General features: G+C 47.9%; 2 protein-coding genes across 2 annotated transcripts in view; both read right to left on the bottom strand.

Annotated features, from left to right (window-relative positions):
* The window catches only part of SGF29 (SAGA complex associated factor 29), a 209538-nt gene that overhangs the window by 154203 nt on the left and 38731 nt on the right, over window positions 1–16604 (bottom strand). The gene's annotated exons all lie outside the window — the stretch shown is intronic.
* TUFM (Tu translation elongation factor, mitochondrial) lies at window positions 2589–6360 on the bottom strand. Its single transcript, XM_079121504.1, has 10 exons — window positions 6207–6360; window positions 5910–6104; window positions 5158–5324; window positions 4814–4918; window positions 4559–4723; window positions 4293–4425; window positions 4110–4214; window positions 3839–3990; window positions 3619–3738; window positions 2589–2897 (listed from the first exon to the last, which is right to left on the bottom strand). The coding sequence occupies exons 1-10, from the start codon at window positions 6247–6249 to the stop codon at window positions 2724–2726; spliced, it is 1359 nt and encodes a 452-aa protein (XP_078977630.1). The 5' UTR covers window positions 6250–6360; the 3' UTR covers window positions 2589–2723.

Here is a 16604-nt window from a genome sequence, read left to right as displayed (position 1 = left end):
GTTAGTCTTAGATGATATTAGGATTACATTCATCTTGTCACCTGTTCTTTCTCCTTTGTCTAAAAATCATAGCTAGGGTCTCTGAACCTAGGATGAGGGGAACCAAACTGGAGAGGTAGGCTATTCATTTGAAAGTGGGTTCCAGACTTAATGTGAAGTTGTGTGGTTAATGATTGAGTTTCTGGGTAACTGGATAGTAAAGAGCTTAAGTACCTGGAAAGTTGTGTCCGTCTTTTTTTGGTTGAACCAGGGGTAGAAACTAGGGCCTCACATGCTAGGCAAGGGTTATACTACTGAACTACTGAGACAGGGTGCTGCTAAGTTGTCAAAGCTAGCCTCAAACTGGGTATCCTGTTTTGACCTCCTGAACTGCTGGGATTATAGACATGTACATTCTACCCAGTTTTGTCTACCTGTTTGTGTTGAATGCAGTTTTAGTATTTTTGGCCATTGGAGATTTATAAATAACCAGCTTTATTGGTTGGTGCACAGCTTAGAGGTGTTGGGTGTGGGTAAAATCTAGGGCTGAAGCTGCTATAAAAGGGGAGCGTACTGGATTGGGGAACCAGTTTAGGGAGAAATTAGGGGTTGGGAAGAAGATGGAAGCATGGAATGCTGAAATGGTAACAGGCTTCACGTGAGTTTTTTTTTTTTTTAAATAACTTTATTAAGTTTTGTATGTGGTGCTGAGGATCGAGCCCAGTGCCTCACGCATGCTAGGCAAGTGCTCCACCACTGAGCCACAACCCTAGCCCACGTGAGGTATTTTTTCAAGGAGGCAGTTTGGAATTCTTTGTGACCTGACCTTGATGGTTTAGTCCATAAAATGAGATTATTCCTCCCAGGATTGTGAAGATGGGACTAGTGCTCAGTGTCAGAGGCAGGGTTAACTGCTTCAAAGAATTGAGAGGAATTCCCAGGCCAGAGGGTCTGAAAACCTGGTAATTGATGGGCATAGGCATAGGGAGGGAATGGGGAGTGTATTAAGTGAAAAAAGCATGGATAGGGGACTTTCAGTGAAAAACAATGTGAGCCATTAGGATTGGGATTCTAGGCAAAAGAGCCTGCAAGATGGAAGCCTGGTGTGGTTGTACACATCTGTAATCCCAACAACTTGGGAGACTATGGCAGGAGCATCAAAAGTTTTTGAGGCCAGCCTGGGCAATTTAGCCAAACCTTGTCTCAAGATACAAAAAAAAAAAAGGGGGGGGGGTCGGGCTGTCAATGTAACTCAGTGGTTGTGTATGCCCAGGTTCAGTCCCAACTACAGAAACAGTGGGCAGCAATAGAAGCAGCTGGAGCTGTAAAACCTGCGTGCATTTGGGCTCAGGATGTATGACAGATGCAGGTATCTGGTATTGTGGAAGCTATGTGGAGTACTTTGATGCTCCCTGGGAGGGTTACAGATTGATTTATCATTTATTGTCTTTAGGCAGAAATCTCAAAGTTGGAGTTTTCATGGAGTTGGGAATTCTCATGAAAACTTTCAGTCTTGCTTGAACAGGAAGGTGGTGAAACAAACATGCCTTGTCTTAGGACACACGAATCTTGCAAAGATTTTCCTTGCATCTATTTTCTTTCCCCCTTGCCCATTTCTCTTAGTTTTCCTCTGATCAGGTTTTGAGCTCTCAGGTTGGGACCAAGAGCCTTCCCTTGAATGGGCAGGTATTGTGGTGACATTGAGGCATCAGGATGCAAGCCTGACAGGCATGCCCACTTATCCCTGCTTTTTTATTCATATCAGCTTCTGTGACAGTCATCATGTTTTATTTTTAAAAGATTTCGGCATTTTATTCCTCATGTATTTGACAAATGGCCTTTTCCTTAATTTCAAACCTCAATAAATGCTGAAAATGAAACTTCTCTTGCAGTGCTGGGGACTGAACATGTAGCTGCATGCTACCAGGCAAGCACTCTACCACTGACCTTTCTATACTCCCAGCCCCAACCTGCATTTTTCTTTCTTTTTTGGTGGTTGGACATCATGCCTTTGTTTATTTTGTTATGCTGTGCTAAGGACTGAACCCAGCACCTCACACGTGCTAGGCAAGCGCTCTGCCACTGAGCTACAGCCCCAGTCCCCCAAACTGCATTCTTAAACCTTCTCATTCCTGTACTCGGAACCAGTCAGAGCAATAGTGACCACTCAGGTACTCTTCAGGAATGATCTTAGTAAGTACTTACGTACTGGCTCAGAGATGGACAAAAAGTATAGTCCCCACTACAAAGCACTTAAATTACACAAAATAGATGAGTGCTTAGTGTTTAAGCTGACTCCATGGTGACTCCAAGTGACAAATTCTTTCCCAATGTCTCAGGTACCCAACAATGTCTTGCTATGGCATTTTGCTAGGCAATCATTGAAAACTCACCACAGTAGATTCCACTTCTGAAACTGTCAATAGCAGTTATGATGGTTTGGAAGAGATTTTAGTTTGTCTAACCCCCACAGAGATGGACCTGATAGTAGAGGAACCACGTTAAAGGCTCAGATCTTACCAGCTCCTCATCCATCCTGGGCTTCACTTCCTCCATGTTCTCTCCTGTCACCCCAACTTAGGCAATGGACATAAGACACAAAGGCTAGCTTACTATTCACAGAACAGTTTATTGCCCTACCTTGCCTGGCAGGCTACCCCTTGTAACCAGGGGAAGAGTCCGTCTAGCTGCACTATGCTAGATTACAGCCCTAAAATTAAGAGAACCTGAACAGAAGTCCACACTCAACTCCACTTGATGTTCTTGTCCTCTTCAGTCATGGCCGGTGTGTCTGTGACAAGGCCTGTGCCAATGGTCCGGTTACCATCTCTAAGGGTGAAGCGCTGGCCTTTCTCTAAGATCATTGGCTGCCGCAAGATTAGGCTGAGCTTCAGGTCCTCCCCAGGCATGGCAAGCTCCTAGAAGAGGTGGTGAGAACAACCAGACATGGATTTGAGTCTGTAACTGCTGGCTGCTGTGGAGGTTAAGTTGTGGGAAAATGCAGCAGGGTGATGATTCTGTCTGACAGGTTCATGCATTCTAACCATCGGACATGTGTTCAGAGATCATCAACGGGCCCGGTGATCAGTGCTCCAAGGATAGGGCACATTTCCCTTATTTTTGGTACCTGATATTGAACAAAGGTGCTTAATCACTGAGCCACATCCCCACCCTCCCTCCCCTCCCCCCACCCTTTTTTCCTTTGGAGACAGGGTCTTGTTAAGTAGCGGGCGGAGGCTTGGCCTTGAACTTGGAATCCTCCTGTCTCACCTTCCTAAGTTGCTGGGGTTGCAAGCATGCAACAGCACACCCAGCCTAAGGTACATTCTTGAGAAAATATTTAGGAAACTGCCTTGTGCAGGTTTCTTTGTCAGAAGACTTCTCAGAGCCTTTGTATTTAACAACATTCATCAAAAAGGAACTCAACGAGAGGATCCTTTCCAGGGAATGTTTCTGTAGGTATGTGCTGGTGTAACCAGGCCTTTGGCTTAGTTCAGCCTAGAGCATGCTGGATGAGGTCTCACAGCAGTAGCAGCCAGCCTCTCTTCACCCCAGGAAACGGCCACCCAAGCTTTCTTATGACAGAACTGGTAGAAATAGTACTCCTTCCCACCTTCGCATTCCCTACACCCATCATACCTTCCCTGGAGGCAAGACGACACGACAGGCCATGTCCCAGGTCAGGGAGAACATGACAGGCATGAAGTGGGACACAAAGGGCTTGTGGCGGCCACCTTCCTCCTTGCTAAGGATGTAAACCTGGAGGAAAGAGCAGTGAGGAGCTGGGCTTGGCTGGAAGCTCTGCTGCTCTACAGGAGGCAGGTTAGCTCAGCCCTACCACCATCACTTGTACCCTCACCTGTGCCTCTACTTTCTGATGGGGCTGGATGGAACCTGGTTTGGCCATGACCAAGCCACGCCTCAAATCCTCCCGCTTCAAGCCTCGGACCAGGGCTCCAAGGTTATCCCCTGCCTCTGCCCTCTCCAGGCTCTTGTGAAACATCTCAATGCCTAAGAAGAGAAAAGGGAGGGTAGACAAGCTACAAGGGAAATGGGGGGTAGGGGGAGGTCTCAGGCAGAGGAAGGCACAAGAAAAAGTCATCTTGGAGCCAGCCCCTTGCTGCTTATACCTGTCACCACAGTGCGAATGTTCTTGCTATGTCCCAGAAACTCACACTCATCTCCTTTCTTCAAAATGCCCCGTTCTAATGTACCTGTCACCACCGTGCCCCTGCCTAGAAAAAGGACAGGACGTCAAAAGACCCTGGGTTAAGCTGTTGCTATGGAAGGCTGTGAACAAGCAGAGTCCTCACCAGGGATAGAGTAAACTGACTCTACAGGCAGAAGGAAAGGCTTCTCCAGATCCCGTGTGGGCACCGGGATATAAGTGTCCACAGCATCCAGTAGCTTCTGCACCGACTTCACGCCTAGCTCAGGGTCACGTTGCTGTTGGGGGAGGGGACAGGATTCTGAAATTTCCATTCTATTCCTTTCACCAAGAGCCACTCCCCCAGATAACAGCAAAGCCCTTAGAGGTCCACCTAGCCCCACCTTTACCAGCAATAACCCCCGCCTTTACCTCAAGGGCACAAAGAGCAGAGCCTACAATGACTGGTGTCTCCTCCCCTTTGTAGCCAAATTCCGTGAGCAGTTCCCGGATCTCCAGCTCTACTAGCTCCACCATTTCAGAGTCCTGGACCGCATCTGCCTTATTCACATACACCACAATGTGCTCTACCCCAATCTGCAAGTGGGAAAGGAACAGAGTTGACTACCAGAGAGGCACTCAAGTTCCCACTCTTCCTCTTTCCATCCCCATCCAGGCTCTGAGTACCTGCTTGGCCAGTAATAAGTGCTCTCGGGTCTGGGGCATGGGGCCATCGTTGGCTGCCACCACAAGGATACAGCCATCGAGAGGGGCAGTACCTGTGATCATATTCTGGGTAGAAGGAGAGAAAACAGCCTCCTCAACTCCACATTCATCTAACTAAAGACAGCAGTTAGAAACCAAGACCTCCCATTCCCTGCCATCTCCTTACCACCACCTGGTGTGACCATGGCCACAAACCCTTGATCTCACATCCAAACCTCCAAATATCTCTTAAACACCCCGTCCTCCCCCAGCCTATCATTATCTTGACAGGAGGCACTTATGGACCTGTCCCTAGCAACCCTCACCTTAACGTAATCTGCATGACCCGGGCAGTCTGTGTGGGCATAGTGGCGGGCAGCAGTGCTATATTCCACATGGGCCGCATTGATGGTGATACCCCGAGCTCGCTCTTCCGGGGCATTGTCAATCTCTTCATACTTCTTGAATTTAGCCCCACCTCCCTCGGCTAGAACTAATTGGAGGGAAGAAAACACAACTCACCTCTCAGCTCAAGTTCAGAGCTAGAGGCAGAGCTCAGGCCACTCCCCAGGGTCCCGCCCACCTAAGTAAACCAGTCTTCGAAGGGAGATCAGCGGAGGAAAAGAGCAGGGACATAAGGGTAAATCTGGGGAATGATATTGGGCAAATTATAAATTACAATTATTTTGTGTGCAGATACAAATACATAACAAATCCCACCGTTATGTACAACTACAATGCATCAATAAAAAAATATGTGGACAAAATTCTCTCTTCCAGCAGAGACAACTTTGGGTCAGAAGAAGTTTGTTTAAGGGCCCCAAGGGGCTGTCCTGTGACTTCTAGGGAAGCCTCTGCTTAGCAATTACCATGCTAACGCACGGACATCAGGGTTTATGCATAATTAAGCTCTTCATGTTCAGGGAAATCTGGCTCCTACGTATTCCAAATCACCTCCCCCACGCTCGAGTTCTGCCTCTTGGGGCCACCCTCAACTCTACCAACTGACACCGTGCTGGTCCCACCTCCCTTAAGGTGATAGGATTCTGCCGGACGCCCCCACCCCAAGCCCACTCACTTTTCGTGATGGCTGCGGTAAGTGTGGTCTTGCCGTGGTCCACATGGCCAATGGTACCCACATTCACATGGGGCTTGTCGCGCACGTAGGTCTTCTTGGCCTCCACAGCCAGGCTGCGGTACAGGAGCGGTAATGCCCGGGCCTTGAGCGGCCGCAAAACGCCCTGCAGTAATGGGGTCGGGCTGGCGCAGAGACCTGCCGGGACAGGGGCGTGGAGTCAGGGCGGGGGTCTGAGCCCAGCTGCCCGCCAAGCCTCCATGTGCCTCCGGGTCGCCATCACCCCCCCTGCCTCCTCACCACCAAAGCGGGGCGTCGCGCGCAGCAGGGTGGTGGCCGCCATTGTGGTCGTACTCGGCCACCGAGAGCGAGTACTGAGTACCGGGACCCGCGCGTGCAACCGAGGAAGGGCACTTGCGGCCACAGGTCACTTCCGGCGGAAGTGAGGGCCGGGAGAGCGGGTCTGGGTTCCTCTAGCCGCCAGTTTCTATGGACATATCGCCGACTTCCGGGCGTGGGGCGGAAGGGGAGGGTGTTTGCGTCTCAAAGGCGGGGAAGGATGAATGTTCCCGTGTCTCTGTCCGGCCTGGCGAGCTGACGGGTGGCAGGGCGTTGTAGAGCGCCCCGGGATGCACCAGCGGCCGTGGGGCTCCTGGGCTTGCAGTTCCCAGGGCAGCGGACTTTAGGGGTCAGGTAGGGCTGGGCCGGGCTCAAAGGGAAGTAGGCACCGCGCGGACTGCTCAGGCACATCCTGGGCCCGACGCAGAGCGGCACCGAACACCCTGAGCGATCTGGCGGCCTCTGCCGCAGCTGGAGGTAGGACCAGTTCCTGGACTGGGGTTCAGATGTGGCTTATCTCTTCTTTAAACTGTTAACTGCAAAGTGGGAATAGTTGTTTCCACTTCAGAAAGAGATCTGAGAAGAAGTGGACCAGGCAGGAGTCAGGGAAGAAATTCTGCGGCTCCCAGTCCCTTTCCTCAGATACCCGCATGTCTCACAGCCTGCGGGCACGCTCGCTGTACTGCCTGACCTCACAGTCAGAGCCACCAAGACAGCTTTGCCGAACTCCCCTGTAGCCCCTCTGCCCCCTAAGCAGCAATTCCCTCGGTGGTCTCCCACCCATAGAATTTTGCAGATGACACCGAGAGTGAAGGACCACCTTGGGGAGCTTTTTAAAGACAGCCCTGAGTCTTGTTCCCGCCTTGGCTCCAGTGCCTAACACAGGATGGGGCACGTAGTGAGTGCCCAGTAAATTTCGACTAAATGAGTCCAAGGTAGTAAATAACCTTTTACATCCATCTTATCGCAGCTGTGACCTCACCCTGAGGAGGCGACAGTGGCTGCCTAAATCTCGAGTTATGTTTCTGACACTCATATATGGATGGGGATGTAGCCCAGTATGTGCCATGTCCTGATTTCGGCCTTAGCACCGCAGGAAGGAGGGAAGCCTGGTGCAGTATCGCACGCCTGTAATCCCAGCGACTCAGGAGGCTGAGACAGGAGGTTTGCCAAGTTTGAGGCCTACCTCAGCAACTTCTGGAGGATCAAAACAACTTAGACCTTGTCTCAAAATTTAAAAAAAATTTTTTTTTTTTTTTTAGAGCACTTGCTTAGCATGTGTGAGGTCTAGGTTCAATTCCCAGCACCCGCTCAAAAAAAAAAAAAAAAAAAAAAAACAAAAGTTAAATGAGCGACTTAAAGAACACTGTTTGGTAGATAACATAATGAGCGGTATGAACATATGACAAATTTGGGGGAAAGCCAAGTGTGAATGACTGAAGTTTGAGAAACAGTGCTTAGGAAAGAGTCCAAAGTGAGGGGTACTTTCTACAGCTGCTGATTATAGTAACTTCTAAAATAGTGAATTTCCAAAAGGGGAAATATTTTCTAGCTGCTGACCCCAGCAACGTCTGTAATAGTTGTCTTTCACATTTTTTAATTGGTTCATTATAGTTGTGCATTATGATGGGATTTGTTGTTAAATATTCATATGTGCACACAATATAACTTGATCAATATCACTCCTCAGCACCCTCCAACCTCAGGAATCTCGATTTATAGATAATGGACTTTACATTGGCTTGTTTAAGCAAAGAGGGCTTGTTAAGGGTATTAGGCAGCTTATAGACTTATGATGCAGGTTTGAGTAACAGTTCCAAGCTATAGGAATGATCTGATCTGATAAGAAAACTGCTTAAAAAGAAGATAAATTGGGAAAATAAAACTGCTGCCACTACCAACAAATACCATATGCCAGGATTTAGATTCATCTGACAGCTACTACTAGTGGCACTGAAGCTGCTGCTTCTACAAGAAAGTGACTCTCTTTCTAACCCCCAAACCTGGTATATCCAAAGACTTACATGGATGTGTCTCATTGAAGAACTTTAAATCATTTGTCAGTGTTTGTATCAGTGGAGGCTGACAGGTTGACAGACGTTGATGCTGGGGAACAGGACTGAGAGCAGAAAATTTCCTCAGATGCAGTCTCTTCAAAAGCTGGCCGTCTACTGATGATCTCATTACAGTGAGTGGAAAGAGCACACAGGCCCAGTCTAGTCTGGATATGGTTGGGGTTTTGTTTTGTTTTTTTCTTCCCCAGTTCTGGGGCTTGAACCTAGGGCCTTGCACAGGCTGGGCAAGCACTCTACCACCAAGTTATATCTCTAGCTCTTTTTATTTTATTTTGAGACAGGATCTCACTAAATTGTCCCACTTGGCCTCAAACTTGCCTCCTGAGTAGCTGGGGTGAAATGTTAATAGGGTGGGTTCAGAGGTGCAGAGACCAGGAGAGCCAAACACCTGTGAAAACATTTGTGAGCACTGTTAAATGAAGGACAGCTGGCTACTGTAGAAGAATAGCATGTGTATGAGAGGTCGGGGTGAAGGGGTGGAGACAAAGGAAACTGAAACATTGCAACTTTAGAAGGCTGAATTTGCTTGGAGATTTTTCTTTCAAATGTGTTTGCAATTGAAGAAAAACTTTGGGCAGAATTTTGAACTTTTCTCTTTTTGTACTAGGAATAGAACTCAGGGGAGCTTTACCTCTGAGCTACATTCCGAATTCTTTTAATTTTTTGAGGCAGGGTCTAAATTGATGAGGGTCTCCCTAAATTGCGGAGGCAGGCCCTGAGCTTGTGATTATCCTGCTTCAGCATCCTGAGTCACTGGGATTATAGGTGTGCTCCACCTTGCCTGGCCTAGAATCTTGAACTCTAGAAAGATGCTCTTTAAACCAAATGGCTTTCCATCCCCCACACCCAGTAATCTGTTTTTTCTACTAATGGCAGACACTTTGAACTCCTGCTTAATAGCCATTTTTCTGTTTCTGCCAGCAGTGTGCTGATTTTTGTTCAGGTGGCCTTTTCCCCAGCTCCAGAAGAAATCCTAACTGGTCTATTCCAATTTTGGTGAACCAGTTCTCCCTGCAGGGGTTTTGTTCAGCGCTGGATGTGTGACTTCTTTGGGACCAGTGATTCATAAGAGATCTGCTTGGGTACTTGTGGGAAAGAATTCCTCACCTCTTTCATATTTTTTATTGGAGTATTATAATTATACACATTGGTGAAATTCATTATGTATTTGTACATGCACACAATATAACAACACAGTTTGTTAAGGATTCCTCACTGCTGAGGATTGAAGAGGTGCACGTCCTGACTCTGGATGTTGGGAGGGTTTGGATAGGAAATCTGGAACTGCTGTGCCCTCAGCTGATGGTGAGGCCAAATCCCAGAGATGGACAAAGCAAACACCTTATAAGAAGACTACTGGTGTGAGATGATGAATGCCCTATAGTTTATACCAAGGCTGTTAGTGTTTTACAGGCAAATATATCCTAATTACCATCTCTTGGTACATCTCTTGGTAACAGGGCTTGGTACCAAGATGTATTTCTTTTTCTTTTTCTTTTTTTTTTTTTTTTGTCTTGAGACGGTGACTTAAGTAGGGCTCGGGGTAGGCATCTGTTTCTCTCTGGCCATCTATGTCTCTAGGCCTCTGTGTTTACACTTGAATTATTAATGAGTCTTCCCAAGTGAAGGGGCCAGTATTGTGGTACTAGACTCACATGTGCAAAATAGAACTCATTTTTCTCCCACACTTTCCTCCCTTGCCCCCTACCCCCTGCCATCACTGGGTACTGTGGGGTTGAAACCAGGGGCACTGTACCTCCGAGCTACACCCCAGTCCTTTTTCTTTCTTTCTTTCTTTCTTTTTTTTTTTTTTTTGAGATAGGGTCTCACTAAGTTGCCTAAGCTGGTCTCAAACTTGGAATCCTCCAGCCTCAGCCTCAGCCTCAGCCTTCCAAGTCATTGGGATTAGAGGCATGTGCCACGACATCTGGCTTCCAACCCTCTTGTACATTAAATAAAAGGCAACACAGCTCTCTTCCCCTTCTCCCACACCTAACCCAGTACCCAGTTCTGCTGGTTGCCTCCCCATACTGGATCTCAAATGTGACCACTTCTCACCCTTACCACTGTGGCTCATTCTGGGATAATCTGTCATCTAGGTTACCTCATGTGCTCTCCAGTGGGTCCTGTAGATTCTGTTCTTATTCCCAGTATCTGTCAAGTTCATTCTCCACACAGGTTGGGGGTGTAGCTCAGTGGTAGAGCACATGCTTAGCATGTGCAAGGCCCTGGATTCCATCCCCAGCACTGCATATAAGCAAACCAACCATCCATCCATCCAGCCAGTGAGTAATTCCTCGCTGCACTTAGAATAAAATCTAAACTCCTACTTTCAATGTGTGAGTTGCAGCTCAGTGGGGGCAGGTGGTAGGTGAATTATATCTCATTAAGGCTGATGTTGACAGAAAATCCAGACTCTTCCCTGTGGCTGCAGGGCCTGGCCCCTGCCCACCTCTGAATCCACCTAATATGACTCATTTCACTCGCTCTCCCCTCAGCCAGACTGGCCATCCGTTTTACAAACATCCTAAGACTGTCTTCCCCGGGATTGTTCAAATGTCCTTCCCTCTCCCTGGAATGCTGCTTCCCAGGTTTCCCCCTGGCTCATCCTCAGTCTACCTCAGATGTCACTTCTATCTAAAGTAGCCCTCTCGTCAGTTGTCCTCTGATTTTTTTTTTTCATAGCACCTAGATAGCCAAAATTACTAGTTTGTTTTGTTTCTGCTGTCCTATCTCACCAGCTCATGACAATAAGAACTTACTGTTTAACAACAGTGTGTGACCTTTAGATGAACAAATGATTCAATGAAAAAATTACTTGTATCATTCAGTTGAACATTTCTGTTGGGCTCTTTAAGTTTCCTGATGTTTTCAATGGAAAACAAACTTTGTATTCATATTTACTTTGTAAATAAAGATGAGTTGCTGTGACTATATGGGCCTCAGCTTACTATCTATCTTACTATCTATGATTGGGGATGGAAGTTAACTGTATGATCTCTGCGAGAGAGTTCTTGTATCGAAAGTTTGAGAACTGCTCAAAGTTAAGTTTTGTTTTGTTGAACTAGATTCTCACCAAGTTGCCCAGGCTGGCCTCAAACTAGACAATCCTCCTGCCTTCTTGTTGTCACTTTAAAAAGTTTGTTGTCATTTGAATGAGTGCCTAGTAGCTAACGGAATAGGTTCCAAAACTTTGTCCTCAGTAACACTCATCAAGCCCTCACAGAAGTTCAAGGGTGTCCTTCACTCTTCTTCCCACCAGCCAGCTTGGCACTGTGTCCTCAGAAATCTCTGGATGTTCCTTAGGTACAGGCCCCACTGCACTGCCTTTGCCAGGTTGGCATCAGCCCTTCCTGGACCACTGCACCAACTTCCTGTGTGCCCCCAGGCCTACCCACTTGCCCTCCACCCCTGCACACCAACTGTCAGCGCTGATCACACCATGTCACTCAGATGTGAATGGAGATATCCAAATAGGAAACAGTGAATGTCACAAAAGCTGCTAAATCAAAGGCACTTGGGAGGTGGCCTAGGGGGTTGGCCATGCATGGCTGCCTAGGGGAGGTCACTCAGAATGCAGGAAGTGCTATACTTGGGTACAAATCAAGACCAGCCAAACAACAATAGGCACAGGGCAGATTCTGGGAGAGTCCAAAGGCAGAGCTCCAGTATACTGTATACTGTCCCTATGAAATCCAGGTACTTTACCCCCTGGCACATCAGTACATTCACACCTGTTGATTTCCAGCATCCTGAGTTTTTATTGGGTTTCATTACTTAGGCATGGTTGATTAATAAATCATTGGTCATGTGGATAATCTCATTCTCCAGGTCAGCTGGCTCCAAATTCCAATCCACAATCACCAGGTGGTTCTTTCTGGTGATCAGCCCCATACTGAAGCTGCATAAGGGCCAGCCATTAATCAACTCATTAGCAAAAACTTCAGTATAACCTAAGGGACTCATGAGTAAGTTGTTTATATCACCTAGGAAATTGTGCACATTTTAGCAGCTCTGTGCTAAGCACCTGGGACAAAGAACATAAATTCCATTTTTTCTTTTTTTAGTACTGGGGATTGAGTCCAGGGGAGCTTCACTACTGAGCCCCCAGCCTTTTTAAAAATTTTTTATTTTGAGATCGGTCCTTGCTAAATTGCTCAGGCTGGTCTTGAACTTGTGATTTTCCTGTCTCAGCCACCCAAGTTGTTGGGATCACAAGTGTGTCCCTCTACATCCACTAACATTCCCTATTATCCAAGTGATGGCCTTAAGGTGACTAAAAGCTGAACCGAGGGCTGGAGTTGTGGCTCAGTGATAAAGCACTTGCCTGGCACATACGAGGCCCTGGGTTCAATACTCAGCACCACATATAAATAAAGAAAATAAAAGATCCATTGACAACTAAAAAAAAAAAAAAAAAAAAAAAAAGCCAAGCTGATGACAGTCCTATTTCTTTTGGCGAAGCCATCAGGAAAGTTATGATCTTTTCCCTTGAGGTTGTAGGACAAAGCTTGGAGCTGCTGTTGGCCATCTTGCTATTAAAGAGAAGACTACCTGACTGAGAATAAAGGCCCCCCAGAGGAAAGCTGAGCCCCCAAGTTCAAAATGACATTCTTAGAGTCTCTGAATCCAGCCATGCCTGAAGTCATTCTACCTCTGATATTTTAATTCTTTTAACTGACAAATGCCTCCCCTTCGTGTTTAAACTAGCTTAAATTGGGGTTTGTATCACTTGTAGTGTCCTGAGTATTAACCCATTCCTGAGGAAGGTATATTAATACCTTGGTTTAACCTGGCCCTGGATGCCATCCTGTCCCCCTTCCCCAAACCTTGTTCCTTCAAGGGCCATTCTGTCTCCTAGCTTCTTGCCCCTTACACTTCCAAGTCTTCCTCTGCAAATTTTCCCACCTTTTGTGGGGATAGGGTTGGGTGGTGCTCAGGATTGAAACTCTACCGCTGAGTTACACCCCCAGCCCATTCCCACCTTCTCAAACTCCAACCCTCCATTTGGCCTTCCCTTTTCAGCCAACCTGTAAAACAGCTCTCCACATTCCTCCTCCCATTTCTTTACCTTTCATTCACTCCTTAAACCACTACCACTTGTATGCTACCACCTCCTCCCTAGAATTACTCTCCCCAAGGTCACTCAGCAGCCTCTCAGTTATCAATGCCTTCTGTAAGAGATAGTGGCAGTGTGCAGCCCCCGATTCCCACAGGTCCCTTCATGTCCTGTATGCCCTTATGCATTTGTCCATCTCCCCGTCACACATCCTGTGTTCCACATTCCAGCAGTTAAAACTCCCGCCTTTTATTATTTACTCATTCATTTTGAGGAACACCCTCATGCTGTTGGAGGGCTTTGCCTTGACAGTAGTGCCTGGGCCTCCATATCTCCCAGGGGAAGCCCTGGGCCAATGGCTGAGGGATGTGGAGGTACAAAAAGGCCAACTTTGTTTCTGGACAAATCCAAAGCATAACTTACTTCTGGGGCTCCCTTGTGGGCTCTAACTGAAGTACTCTCTGCCTGATAATCATGTGCTTGCTTGGCTTCCTCTCCTTCCTTCTAATTCTCCTGCTCCCTTACTGGTTTCTCTTGGTCTTGGTATCCCTTTTTTTTTTTTTGGTGGGGTGGCGATCAGATTGAACCCAGGGCCCGTCTCCAGTATGCTATGCACACCCCAGTTCAGGTAGCTTTTTGGTATTGGGGATTGAGCCCAAGGACACTTTATCCCTGAGCCACATCCCCAGTCCTTTTTACTTTTTGAGATAGGGTTTTGTTAAATTGCAAAGGCCGCCTTGAGCCTCCAGAATCTCTGGGATTACAGGGATGTGCCACCATGCCCAGCTCCAGGCAACACTTTCTTAATAAATAATTTGAACACACTGAACATAAACTGTCGTCTCAGGACATTTCTGGGAAATATGACTCAAAACACCATCTCAGCACTTTCTACTACTCTGTACGTTTAGTGTTGATTGTTCCCCAGAACAAGGTCTCTTCTTTACATGTTACCTGGACAGTCTCATTCATGTCCTTGGCTTCAACCACTGTTGCACTGCTTACGTCTCATCACCAAACTGCTTTGTACAGCTCAGACTAAATTCCTCTCTGCTGGACAGCTCCACCTAGCTGTCCAAGAACACCTCCTGATATATCTAATACAGAAGCCACTGACTAGGATCTGGGGTTGTCGCTCAGTGGTAGAGCGCTCACCACACATGTATGAGGCACTGGCTTCGATCCTTGGCACCATATAAAAATAAATAAATAAATAAAGGTATTGTGTCCATCTACAGCTAAAAATATTAAAAAAAAAAAAAAAAAACCACTGACTACATGTGATAAATTTAATTTTAACAAATTAAAACTTCAGTTCCTTAGTCATCCTTGCCACATTTCAAGTACTTAATAGCCATATGTGGGGCTGGGGTTGTGGCTCAGTGGTGGAGCACTTGCCTTACACATATGAAGTACGGGTTCAATCCTCAGCACTACATAAAAATAAATAAAGGTATTGTGTCCATCTACAACTAAAAATATTTTTTAAAAAAGTCATACGTGGTTAGTGGCTACAATGCTGGACAACGCTGATGTAGAATATGTCAGTAATCTCAAAGTTTTATTGGGGGCTGGGAGCGTAGGTCAGTCACAGGCCTACTACTGTGTGAGGTCCTGGGTTCAATCACCAGCATGCCCCTCCCCACTTCACTGGGCAGCCTAGACACAACACTTCCAAACCTAACTCATCAATGGCCCTTTGCCCTTCTGTATTCCTCAACCGTATCTCTCTCAGATGGATAAGCCAACTACCAAGAGTGTATAAAGGTATGCGGGGGTAGACCATAGATATAGGTTCCCTTTCACTGATATCTTCCCCTGAATCAGGAAAAGGGGTGGACAAAGCTGGTGATGAAGACCTCAAACAAAGGCCATCTGTGACCTGATGTTAGTTTGGCTTGCGCCAGCAGGACTAAGATTGTCTAGGTCAGAAATTGTTTTTGCACAGTAAGTTCTTCCAGCCCCATCTGGCTGCCCTCAGTCTTAAAAAACGTCTTATGTGAGTCAGGCCATTTATCCATCTCCAGGTTACTTACGTTTTAGGATAGGCACTTGATCCAATCAGTCAGCTCCGGAAATTTTATTGGAACCCTCGGGAAATAAGGTGTGCTTCTTCTGCCGAGTTGCTAAGCTATTGGGACTTATATCTGGAGATAGGGAAAACCATCTTGCCACCAAAAGAGGGCACCCCGTCTGAGGGTGACACTAAATGCATGGGAAAACTGAACTAGAGGTGGTGAGCCACAGGTTCCTCCTATCTTTTGGCCCCTGTATTCGGCGGATCCTGGCCCACTCTGGCCTTTTCAATTACTTGAGCCATAGATTTTATACCTCCCGATGTCCTAAAACAGACCTCATTATTTCTGGCCTCCATTTTTATTTCCCATCTGGGATGGAATCTCCTGGACCACCTGCCCCTTTCCTCACAGACGAAGCCAAATTAAGTTCAGGCTTCGCCTCCTCGCGGGGCCTCCCCAAGGTCACCTGCTTCTTTCCTCGCCCGGCTCCTTGGGGGCGATGTCCTTGTCCCTCAGCAGCAGGGCCAGGCGCTCTAGGCTGCGGCGCGACCTTCTAAGAGCCTTAGCATCTCTCTGGTTTCCAGGACTCGGCGGCTACTCTAGCCTTCAGCAGGGACTCGGGACTCTATCCCCTAGGGTGGCCTCTCTATGGTTGTCTTTTCTCCTTTGTCCCGAATTTCCTCCGAGAGGACGCTTGGCGGAACCCTCGCCCTTCCCACGGCTGCCTCTGCGGCCCCTCTTAGATGCAACCGGAGAAGTCACCGCAGCCCTACGAGATTCACCGGCTTTTAGCTCCCGAGGGTCCGCACGGACTAGAAGGATGGCGGAAGTGAGTAAGAAGGTGCCCTTCCCTCTCGCCGCTCTTCTCTATGGTCGCTTCCTTCGGCGACGGGAAAAGGGGTCCCGGCGCCTGCGCAGCACCGGGCCGGGCGTTCGTCGCGGAGGGGGGGGGGCGCGCAGGGAGCGGGAGCCGCCGCCGCCGCCGCCGCCGCCGGAGCTAACCGCGGGGACCGAGATGCAGGTGGGACCGGAACCGGAACCCCCCTCTTCAAGTGCCTCTTCCCTCTCCGCGACCCGACCCCGGAGCCTGAGGGGAGCCCAGGGTGGGGGTGGGCGTGGGGACCCGGGGGCAGGAGGGGCACTTGGCCCCGGGGAATGCTGCAGACTGGGCTGGTCCCCAGGAGACTGCGGCCCAGGGGAATGCGCG

This window comes from Sciurus vulgaris (assembly GCF_902686455.1).
Source record: "Sciurus vulgaris genome assembly, chromosome: 18".
Taxonomy (NCBI): Eukaryota; Metazoa; Chordata; class Mammalia; order Rodentia; family Sciuridae; genus Sciurus; species Sciurus vulgaris.
The sequence above is the reverse complement of the archived record's forward strand: the minus strand, read 5'-3'. Positions and strand labels throughout refer to the sequence as shown.